Source organism: Artibeus jamaicensis, unplaced genomic scaffold (assembly GCF_021234435.1).
Source record: "Artibeus jamaicensis isolate MK-2021 breed Jamaican fruit bat unplaced genomic scaffold, CSHL_Jam_final scaffold_1964, whole genome shotgun sequence".
In the NCBI taxonomy this organism is placed as follows: Eukaryota; Metazoa; Chordata; class Mammalia; order Chiroptera; family Phyllostomidae; genus Artibeus; species Artibeus jamaicensis.
This window is the reverse complement of record NW_026522030.1, coordinates 71,347,838-71,360,023: the sequence shown is the minus strand read 5'-3', so window position 1 is coordinate 71,360,023 and position 12,186 is coordinate 71,347,838. Positions and strand designations below refer to the sequence as shown.

At 41.4% G+C, this 12,186-nt stretch overlaps 1 protein-coding gene across 1 annotated transcript in view; it reads right to left on the bottom strand.

The window, feature by feature from the left end:
* The window catches only part of FBP2 (fructose-bisphosphatase 2), a 59,871-nt gene extending 48,344 nt beyond the window's left edge, over positions 1–11,527 (bottom strand). The window contains exons 1-3 of the mRNA XM_053656431.1: positions 11,301–11,527; positions 7,070–7,232; positions 4,828–4,920 (exon numbers count right to left, since the gene is read on the bottom strand). Of these exons, the coding sequence (XP_053512406.1) occupies positions 4,828–4,920; positions 7,070–7,232; positions 11,301–11,470 (426 nt within the window). The 5' untranslated portion in view covers positions 11,471–11,527. The remainder of the gene's footprint in view (positions 1–4,827; positions 4,921–7,069; positions 7,233–11,300) is intronic.
* Between the last annotated feature and the right edge of the window lie 659 nt (positions 11,528–12,186).

Genomic DNA, 12,186 nt, shown 5'->3' with positions numbered 1-12,186 from the left:
GGTTGACTATCTTGTCATCGCTTAGTTGTATTTCTTCTGGAGCTTTAATCTGTTCTTTCATTTGGGTCATATTTTTTGTCTCTTCATAGCTGTTATGTAGTCAGGGGCAGAGCCTCAGGTATTTGCCAGGGTGGGGCAACCCAGGTGCTGCATGTGGCTCTCTATGTGGGGGAGGGGTCTAAGAGGGAACAATGACACTTGCTCAGCTCTCAGTAGACTTTCAGTCTCTTCCTCCTCTTCCTATAAGCAAATTGAGCCCTTCTGGTGCTGATTCCCAGGTGGGTGGGTTTGTGTACATTCTATGATCCTGTGGGTGTCTCCAACAAATATTCCTGTGAGCCTGGGAGTTTCTCCCACTGCAGCAAACCCCATAGGTTTCGTCAGTCACAGGATTTGAGGCTTTATTTCCCCACACTGGAACCCTCAGTTGCAGGGCTATCTCTCTCCCCAGTTGTTTCTCCCGGTTTATCTGCATGCAAATGTGAACCACCCACTCCACCAATTGCCACTTGGCCCACCCTGGTCCTCTAGCCACTGCCTTCTCACAGGTTCTCTCCATCCCAGCTGTTCATCTCTGTTCCTCCTATCAGTTTGGATGAATGTTTCTTCTTTAACACCTTTGTTGTCACACTTCCATACAGTTTGATTTCCTGGCAGGTCTGGTTATTTTTTATTTTTAAATTGGTTGTTTTTCCTTCTTTTGGTTGTGTGAGGTAGCAAAGTGTATCTACCTATGCCTCCATCTAGTCCAGAAGTTGCCTTTTCACTCTCTTAATCTTTTCTTTTGATGAACAAAAATTCTTATGTCCAGTTCATTGGACTTTGCTTTCATGGCTAGTGATTTTTTTCTTAATTTCTCCAGTGGCATGAAGATATTTTCCTGTGTTTTTTTCTAAGAGTTTTACATTTTACTATTAAGTCTCTGATATTTCTTTAATTAATCTTTGCATGTGGTACAAGGTAGGGCTCAAAGTTAATTTTTTTTTCTCATACACATATACAGTTGGCATGGCATCATTTATTGAAAATATCAACCTGTACAAATTGAACTTCAGTGTTATCTTTTCATAGGTCATGTGGCCATACATGTGTGGGTTTATTTCTGGACTCTCTTTTGTGTTTCATTTGTTTACCTACCCTTATGTCAACAAAAGAGTAGACTTTAAGGGAAAAGTTAACCATAATACAGAGGGAAGGAGGTCTCCTGATGCTGTAAGGGTGTTAAAACCCACACCCTTAGATAATCAGCTTAATAGACCCACTTTTCCCATCAGAACAACTCCAGCATCAGTATCCTCCTTAGCACTTTGGTTTTGTTTCCTGTGATTCTGGTCCCTGACCCTTATCTTGTGTTTATTGCTTGTTCATTTCAATGAGCTCCTCTATGCATGTAAAGGTGTGGATGATATATTTTATCCAGCACTTATGGACGTTTTATAGCAAGAGAGTTTTCATTTTGTGTAATTCATGACTTTGTTGGAAATGGAAAATATCAATTTCAAGAAAAAGGTAATTGCATGGCAGAGGGCTGAAAAGAGTACATGATGTCGTATTTGGTGTTCAGCATTTCTCCTTAGAGAAAAAGGGAAGAAGATAACTCTGACAACTCTCTGACTACCCTGAAACTTCTATCTCAGTGCTTATCAGAGAATCCCAGAAGCCCTTGTCAGAAATGTGCATCACCCTGGTGCTGACAGGTTTCTGAGATGCTGTGACAGCCCCATGCAATCTCCAAAGCAAGCTACTCTCTTACTAGGCATTGCTGAAGCATCACAAAATTGTCTCTTCATTTCTTGTTTTCATAATTTCCATCTTAAAAAGATTTATTGTTTTCTTAAATTTTCTCCTCTTCTTTAGAAATACTTTCAGAGATAATCCATGGTTATTTGGACTAGCCTTCAAAGCCTATACTTAACTTTAAGACAAAATGTCTGCACTCAAAATCATCTAAATTCAAGTGTGAATATACTATATTATGTATAATAATATTCCACCCTTTTGTTTTAAATACTGTGTATTTTTAGAACAATTTTAGGTTCATAGAAAAATTGAGATGAAGATACCAAGGTATCCCATATACTCCCCTGCCCCTGCACATGCACAGCTTCCCCCATTATTTCTCTTTGTTTTTAAAACAGGTGGCCTTAAGAAGCTATTAAGTCATCATACATAGGATAAGGGTTTAATATCCAAAATATAAAGAGAACTCATATAACTGGGTAGCAAAAAACCCCAATATGATTAAAAATGGACAGAGGAATTGAATAGACATTTCCCAAAGAAGATATATGAAGCACTAACAAGTAAATGAAAAGATGCTCAAACATCACCAATTATCAGGGAAATGTAAGCCAAAACCACGATGAAAGATTGTCTCATATTTGTTAGAATGAATATCATCAAAAAGATAAGAGATAGCAAGTGTTGGCAAGGATGTGGAGAAAAGGAAATCTTTGTGTACCATTGATGGGAATGTAAATTGGTACACACACTATGGAAATAGCATGGAGGTTCTTCAAAAAATTAAAAATAGAATTATCATATAATCTAGCAATTCACCTTCTGGGTATCTATCTAAAGGAAATTAAATCACTCTCATGAAGATATATCTGCTTCCCCATGTTCATTGCAACATTATTTTAAAAAGCCAAGATATGGAACAACCTAAGTTTCTATAGCTAGATGAAGTGATAAAGAAATATGGTGTATATATACAATGGAATATTATTCAGCCATAAAAAAGAAAGAAAATTCTACCATTTACAGCAACATAGATGGACCTTGAAGGCATTGTGCCAAGTGAAATAAGTCACTAAGAGGAAGACAAATACCATATGAACTCACTTACATGTTGATTCTATATATTAAAAAAGAACTCATAAAAACAGACAGCAGGTTGGTGGTTGCCAGAGGCAAGAGATTGGGGTGGGGGGCAGAAATGGGTGAAGGTGATCAAAAGGTACAAACTTATAGTTATAAGTAAGTTCTGAGGATGTAATGTACAGCATGGTGACTATAGTTAATAATGTAGTACTGTGTATTTGAAAGTTGCTAAATAAGAGTATATCTTAAAAATTCCCATCACAAGAAAAAAATTGTAACTATATAAGGTGACAGATGTGAAATAAACTTATTGCATTTATTATTTCACAATAATACATATACCAAATCTCAGCTTTAACTTTCTCAAATACCATAGAAAGTATCTTATATTTTTCTCTCCTGTTCCCCCAACCAAAGTCTTATTTTCCCTCGAAAGAAAGAAAAGAAAAGGAAGAGAGAAAGGAGACACACCAATCGGGAAAGCAACATCTTCCTCTAGCCCAAGTTGGTTCAACTTCCATTTTGTTCTTTAACACAGGAGGAATAGACCACTTACCTGTTCCTTGTTTTTCTTCCAAGAAAGTTTACGTTAATTCCAACATTCTGCTAAGGTTAGTTTTCTACTAAACTCCTGCCCTGAAAAATCAAATTACTGCCCCCCCCGCCTTTTTTTTTTTTTTTGGACAACAATCAGACAAGCAAAAATATCTATTGCATTATCAAAATGTACAGACAGCACATTAGATACTGTGAAGCATACCCAGTTCTCCCTCATATTAGTTTGAACATAAGTAGTTCAGTGGAAAGAATGCGTACTGTAGAGTCAAAGAGGTGGGCCTCAAAAACCAGTCAGAGGGCAAGTTACCCAACTGAACAATCCTGGCCTCTTTCTGCCATAAAGCCACAAAGGCAAAGGCCAGCCTTTCTGATTGGAGCAAGGCCTGATCCTCAAGTTGAGGAAGAGTGTGGATTATGTGTTTGGTCATGAAGTTTCTGAATAGTCACAAACCAACCCATATGATCCTGTCTATATTGTTAGGTATATGGGGTAAATGGAATGGCCCCAAAGATGTCCTAACTCCCAGGATCTGTGACTATTTTACATTACATGGCAAAAGGGACTTGGCTAATATAACTAGTTACCTATTTAAAATAGGCAGTTTATTCTGGATTATTCAGTGACCCCAAATCTGGTGAGATGAATGAACACTTGAAAGCAGATAACTCTTTATGTGGCTGGAGGCCAAGCAATGAGGCAAAGTGGGGGTGTCGAAGAGACTGGACATGTGAGAAAGACTTATTTTGCCTTTGCTAGACTTAATAATCTAGCAGTCATAAGCCAGAGAATGCAGGAAGCCTCTAGAAACTGAGAAGGACCCCCAGCATCAGCCAACCAGGAAACGAGGACTTCCATTTTACAAAAGACTAGAACTGAAATCTGCCAACAACCTAAATAAACCTGGAAGTTAATTTTACACGCACAGCACCACCTCTCAAAAGGTGTGGCAAGGCTGGCTGACACCCAGATTTTGGCCTTAGGAGACTCTGAGCAGAGAACCTAGCCACGCCTACCAGACTTCTGACCTATAGAACTAGGAGATCATCAGTGGGTGTCATTTTCAGCTCTAAATGTGTGTAAATTGCTATGGCAGTGATAGAAAAGTAATGCAGTCAGATTTGAGATCCATAAAGAAGAAACAGATGCTACCTGGAACCTAATACCATGTTTGACGTTTTGTCTCATCGGGGTTTTCAATACACCACCCCATCTGTCCTCTCACTTTACCTTCCCACGAAAGCAGTGAAGAAGGCGGAGAGAAAATTACCAATTCAATTCCTCCAGTAAGGAGTCTGAGGCAAAGTGAGGTTCATGAGTTGCCTATAGTGGCCTGCCTACTTAGTGGGAGGATAGAGATTAGAACTCCAGACTTGTGGCTCCCAGGCCAGGAACCTTCCAGAAACCACCAGAGAAACAAGGCATTAAAGATCAGACTGTCTACTCACCTTTCTGTAGATGGCAAATATAGTTCCAATGGAGGCCAGACAGTCGATGTTGGAAGATCCATCCAGTGGGTCAAAGCAGACCACATATTTCCCCTAAATGCACAGAAGGAAGAACCACTTCAGATCAACACAGCCTAAGTAACTGTGAGGGGCAGATAATACAACACCAAAAAGCGACCAAGAACAAAGGGATATTCTTAAAAAAATGTAATTATTTAAGGAGGGTGAAGTGTATCAGCATATATGAATTGTAAGGTCAGGGCCTATCTGCGGACAACAAATTATTTGTGGCCGTACAGGGCAATGGACTTCGCTCTACCTCCAGAAACCTTCCCTTCTACCTCCTCTGGCTGCATCATCCCTTCCTACTTGGGTCCGTGGAGACTTAGAACTGCTGAGGGGGTGAAAGGTAACAAGGTCTGAACAGGGCATTTTGCAGGGAAGAGGTGGTGAAACTGAGGATAAACTCAGACTCACTCCACCCACATTGAGAGCAATGTCAGTTATGGATTTATTGATAATTCTTTCTGACCCTCTTCCCAGACAGGCCTTTTATTTTTTCATTTTGGAGCATTTCTGAAAAAAAAAGAGGAAAATCTCAGAGCAATAGCCCAGAGCCTTTGGGTCCATCTTATTAAGAGAGATGGTATGTATAAATAGCTGGTATGCATAGATAAAATAAAATACTCTTCTGCATTTTGCTGTATCCAACCCACATGTCTGACATGAAGACCAGAAGACAGAGCAGGTAGGGTCTTGTGATACCATGTTCCTCACATGTCCCCACATTGCTGTGGGTTGTCTGTCACAGACAACTTCAGCCAACACTTCATGGGGAGAAGTCACCAGATACTTTTACAGGCCTCCTTTGTGCGAGGCCCTATGAGAGACTTAGTGATGGGGATTGGAGTATCCCCTTCTATTAATTAAATATGGTAAAAAAAAAAAAAACCTTGAAGTAAAATGGGAGTAACTTCTACTGTCAGTAAAATTACTTTTCCATTGCTTAAGTTGAATTTTATTTCCTTTTCTTATCACCTTGTTCAACTGGAGTGTGCAAGGATGGAAGGAAACAGCACAAATTAGTGGGGTAATTCATAGACTTGGGGTAATTCATATTTCTCATTCTCCTTGCAGATAATCCAACTTAGCTTGTAATTTCATTCATGTATTCATTCAACAGATTTGTTGGGCATCTAGCATATATTGGAAAGTGTTTAAGGAATTTATATGGGAGTAGGCATGGAGTATTCAAGAACTAGTATGAAGACCTGTGTAGCTCAGGCCATCTGGGAAAGACAATGGTAGATCATATTGGAGAGAGGCTTGAGGGTCATATGAGTGGAAACTGAAAGTCGAAAAGAATAGTTTTGATTTAGCTTCAGTTATGTGAGACAAGAGGAGTAAAGTGCTTTGCACAGTCCCTTGGCATATGGCTGGTGCTTAGTAAATTTGGCTTTACCTTTTCCACACTACCAGCTAATCATAAAGAAATGGCACTTTGTCTCCAAGACCCAGTATATAAATCAAGGGACAAAAGTCCAAGTATGTATTTTGTATTACTGTATCAGCAGAAGAACGTGATTGAATGTTTCGACCACCAAAAAACCTCTTTCTTTAGTAAACTGCTCATGAAACCAGAGTGAATATGGACCCTCCCAGCCATGCCCTGCACTAACCAAGTTAACAATTGTACTAATAATGCAAGAGAGCCACCATCTTTATGTTTTCTTTTCTGTATTAGTCTGGCAATGTGTCGGAAATAAAGAAACCTCTGCTGAAACCATAATCTCCTTGAGAGGAAGTGTGTGGAGGTGGGGGGGGGGTGCAGGCTGTGAAAAGAAGTGGGGAGGGAAAAAGTAAGATGCTATATAGTACGACTCTTCCCAGGAACTCAATTCCTTACTGAACTTACTGATTTTCAAGTCTCCCCAAAATGCCAGCACTTGCAGATCAGCAGGTTAAATGAAAACCCATGTACCCTACACACTGAGGCATTTTGGTAAATCACTCTGATTTATTTCCTGAATGAATCACTGACCTGCTAGTTATGGAGTCTTTTTTTACCAGACAGCGTAAGAAAGACTTCTAAGTAAAGAAGTATGCAGTTGTTTCTGGAAAACAAAATTAAGCAGTAGAGGAAAATCGCAGAAATAAAAGAAATGCAAGGCAACCGGCTTCTCAACTCAGTATCACCATCTAGAGGTGATGAGCGGAACTGCACCCTGCCTCCCTCACGTACCCTCTTGTCCTTGGCCGTGATAATCGCTTCTTTATTCTCTTCTGAGACCAGTACACAGGTGCTGTAGGAGGACTGAAGCATGTTGATTACCAGGGAATTGGATAACATGTCCAGTTTCTTCACCTCATCCCCCGTCACGTTCACGGTTCCCACGATCCCATACCTAAGAAGACAAAAAAAAATTATTTCAATCATATCACTAGACATCACCAAAAGATCCTGAACTCCAACAAATAAGTCCAGACACTAACACACCACCAGGGTGTCTCCTTTCCCTTCATGGCTCCTGAGTCTCTAAGTTATAATCACAGACCAAGTATACTCTGTCCCACAGCAGTGATTCTCATCCTTGCTTTCTTTACACCTCCAGGGTATTATCCTAGTCCGCTGCCCTCCCAACGTGCTAACCAGAATTCAGTCTTACTATTGGAAATTACAAACCTGCCTGAGGCACAGTCCTCTAATTAATGACTCCAAAAATAATAAGGAACTAAGACTTTCCAGCCCTAGGGTTTTAATATTTGATATTCATCCTCAAATAGTGGCCTGCTTGGCTGAGTTAAAAATAGCCCTGCTTTAGGGTGGTGTTACTTGAATAAGAAGGAAATTTGGAGACTGACCTAACTAATTTAATATAATTTTCACTCTCTTCTCATGCAGTATCAGGAAGAACATTACTATAAAGTTCTATCTAGAGCCTTTGTGTTTCAGAGTATTAATATACAAAGGTTTCACACCTTCCACCTTGATAGAAGATCACTTGTCCACCCAGCACTCCCAAGTCCCCACAGAGGGAGGGGGACTGCACAGGCCCCACTGGCAGTACCTGTTTCCACACTGGCACTTTCTCTTGTGCCTCTCTCCCTCACTTGGCCAGTCTCAGCTTCTGGACTTATTGCCCATGGGGCACACATCTGCCTTAGGATCAACCCCTGGGTTTACTGCCCCAACCCGATGCTCTTCTCTCTAAGAACCACATGACCACCCCCAACTTAAGCCTTCTGCAGTCCAACAGCTGCAAAGGTCCTGTGGCCACTGACACCCAGCAAGCTGCTCCTCTCCTTTTCATCTTCACACATGGCTCTCTCTCCACAGAAATACTCCCTGCACACCATCAGCTTTTCCCTACTGGGTCCCCTAACCCACTCTGGAAGCTTCCCTGGTCCCTCTTCACGTTACCACCATACACCAGGCACACCCTTGCTATCCCATCCACATCGGCTCACACTCTGTTTATGGGAATATTTTTTCTGCTAGATTATCTGCCCACTGAGGCAAGGAGTGGAACTACTATATTTATTTCCATAGTATCCAGAGACATAGGAGGTGCTTAATATATGCTCATTGAATGACAAAAAAGAGGGAGAGCAGAACAGTAATCTTCTCCCTTTTTGACACTATTTATTTGTTGAAGGAATCCTCAGGTGGTCTAACAGGTGGCCTGAGTTGAGAACCTCAGATTTACTCTCAAGGGGGACAAGTCATTTCCCACTCTCTTCCCTGACTGACAGCCTCTTCCCTCCCACACAGCCCTGCCCTGTGACTTGACATCTGCTGTGATGTGTGTACTGAGCCAGCTGCCTTGTAAAACAATAGTGGTAGCCTGGCCGCAAAGAGTGTAGTTTCTGGTTCAAAACAAAAGCAAATAAACAAATAACAGCAACAACCAAGCTGAGTTATTTTGCATTAGAATTTAAAGGCACCACAAACCCAACCTCTTGTTTAATGTGGATTCTGGAAGCAGATGCTGCTGGAGAATGAAGAGCTGGAGTTCCCAAGCCCTGTGGTGGGTGGAGTTGAGAAATAGGTTTATCTTGTGCTTGCAAACCACCCACCACCACCCCACAAACCACACCTTCACAGCCACCTCAACAGGCTCCCCTCACCCTCCCTCAAGATACTGGGCATCCCGCTGTGAAAAACCCATAGCCACACCTGACCTTCTAGAAAGAATGAAGGCATATTCCCAAGGAGGCCTGATTTCCTACCTACCAGTCCAAGTTAGAGCATGGGTTAGGGGCATTTTACCCACAGGACAATACCTTCTGGCATTTTAACTACACTAAAGCTTTCCTGACCATTTTCAAGCAGGATGTTCAAACATTTTGACAATAAAAGCTGTGGAGAGGTTTTTTTGGGGGGGGAGGGGGGAGCATTCTGGCATTCCCCTCAGCCCTAGGTTTCAATATTTGTTTCAGTATTTTTGCAGGAAAAAAGAAGGAAACCATGAAAATTTCTCATCACTTTTAAGTTGCATTAATAGAGCGTGTGCCTAGAAATGCCTTTGCAAAAAGAACGTGCAAAGAGTGAGGGACTTGAGGCTCCCTAACTGGAAAGTGGCAGGTACACATGAAAATTCCGTTCTCCTGAGCAGAATTCCTCTGGGACAGAGTACCACCATTTTGATCTCTGAGAACAACACCAGGGGCCTCTTAAAACAACCTCAGCATCTTGCTAGAAAGGATTCCCAACCAATGCGCTTCTCCTGCTGCTAGGGTGTCTTTTAGAGGCAAGACGGGGGTGGGGTGGAGGTGGTGTTTGAACCGTCAGAATGTGGAGCCCCTGACAGACCAAGGGAAATTCAGCCCCCTGGAAAATGTGGAATTCTGATGTCTTGTTTCCACAGGCTGCGCCTGCCACCTAATGGTCATTCTGCAGCAGTAACCAGCCAACTAGCAAATTTCCCTGGAATGGGGCTTTAAATTTAAACTGTGGGAATGAAGAGCATGTACTTCACATTTAGGTTGCCACTATCGAAATCATCATCACATGGACTTGCTAACAGTTACAATAACCCTAAAAGTTAGGGACTGTTAGGATCCTGTCCATTCTACAAACTGAGGTCCTAGCGAGAATAGATCATTGCCCATGATCACATGGAAGGAAAAGCCAAGTCAGATGAGCACCTTAATTATCCAATTCCTGACTGTGTCCACTTCATCTGGACAATGAATGGGCATAGATTCCATTCCACAGCTGATTGGTACAACCCTACCACGGCAACCACTGCCCAGCCAAGCATCCTGCCCAGAGCTGGAGCCCAAAGGACAGGTCAATAATACTGAGATGTCAGCAGGAAAGAGTACTAAGCAAAGTGGAGCCCACATACAGGCAGAGACCAAGTCACTATTCAGTGTCACTCAGCAGACCTCATTGTCTGACCAAAGCAGGACAGAGGCAAATGGCTGCATCTCACATTCATGAACATCCTTAAGTGTAGAGCTTGGCCATTATCTCCAAATGATAGCAATACACAGAGTGCAAAGAAACTGATCATAAGGCATCTTAACCTGGATCCCATTACTGGGTCATAAAACCTTGTACAAATAATTCTATAATTATCTTGTGATAATCATATCTTGTCATATAATGCTATCACATTTCTGTGTTAAAAGCACTAAAGTGTTAATAATAAATATTTCAAATACTGGTCTTTGTTATTTCTTCATTTTGGAATAATACTAATTATAATAATAATAAGTCCTTTAAACTTCTGAAAGGAACTCCATTGGAATTACTGCAATGAAAAGGGAAGCCCAAAGTAGACTGCTTTTTTTTTATTACAGGCTTAAACCGTACACTTGCTTTGTTGATCAGCAGCCATAGCCTGAACTTGGCCTCCTGTGCTTGTATAAAGCACCAATGAGAACAAAGTGCAGAACACTGTGCATTTTGTCCTCCCAGCTTTCTGCCCACCAAGCAGAGAAGAAAAAAGAAGAGTTCACAGAGGAGAAATTAGAGTTGTTTTGTAGGCTGGGGCCTACATCGGTAAATGGGTCCTAGCCTCTAATGTATTGGCAAAGGTCGGGACAATAAAATGCTCCTTTCTGCAAAAGGCATAAAGAGACCTCTCCAGTCTCCTGGCTGTTCCTTTGTGCCAGTGAGAATGCAAAAACAAAACTCACCATCATTCAATATGTGTTAATGTAACAAACCACTGAGCTTGTTAGCATTATAATACATGGCAACTGGAAAAATTATATATATATTTCTTTTTTTTCTCTATAACATGTCTCCAGGTATTTTGTTCTTTCTTGAAACAATTCAAAGTCCTCTTTATCAAAGCACATGTGACAGAAACTTAAAAGGCAACATCTGTCCAGGGCACCTAGGCAAAGAGCTTTGACAAGATTTTCTGACAAGTGCCTATAGCTTTGCCCACATCCCACCTGGGCCCTGTGCCCATGTATCAGGGTGGCTCTGTGTACCCACACCTGCTCCCAGGACTCACAGGTTGGCCAGGCCGGCCTTGCGCACAGCTGAGGAAATGGCTTTAATGGCCGTCAGCATGGAGTTTAGCAGCTGCGTGAACTCTCCAGTCCCTTTCGCCTGACGCCCCCTTTCCATAACATATCGGGTCAGTGTGACCATGTCCGTTTCGAAGGGGCTTCTGTCTGTCATTGTGGCAGGTTATTTTTCAAATCCTTTTCTCCCTGCAGAAAGCCTTGTTTATCTCTTAAGAGCTGTAGCTCCCTGATATCAGAGCTGGTCCAGGACCTTTAAAGAAAATTGCCCAGCCCACGTGATTGAGGTAACTGGGCAAGCCTCAAGGATATCTCTCTGGCACACTCTTCCAAAAGCTGTGAAGGCACAGTAGCAAGCTGTAAATAGAACTGGGAAGCCCAGAGACACAGATCTATTTTCTCTTGATGAGCTGCTTTCTTTAAAGATCCTAAGAAGCAACCGTCTAGTAATAGTTGGGAGATGAGAAATGCAGCCACTATGAAATGATCCATAAAATCTTCTTATTCAAGGACTGGAAAGGATCCTTTGCATCTATCTAGTACAGAATCCAATTCCCCTGTGGTTTATAGAAAGTATATTGGCAGTTATCTTATCTGGGGTATAGGTGACAAGATAAAGTAATGACAATCCTGGGATCCTTTAGCAAGGAAAGGTTCTTTTATACAAGTTGAAGGATGCTTTTCATTTTCCCCAAAACATGTAGAACTGGATGGATATCCATAATAGATACCCAAATCTGAAAGAAATAAATTCTATTCCTAGCACAGCACCAGGGTTATTTGATCAGTTTCTCTAGATTTGCACTTTTATGACAAAAGTGCTTATTGAAAAGGAAACACTGCAGAAGTATATAAAAGAATATATAAAGCAAA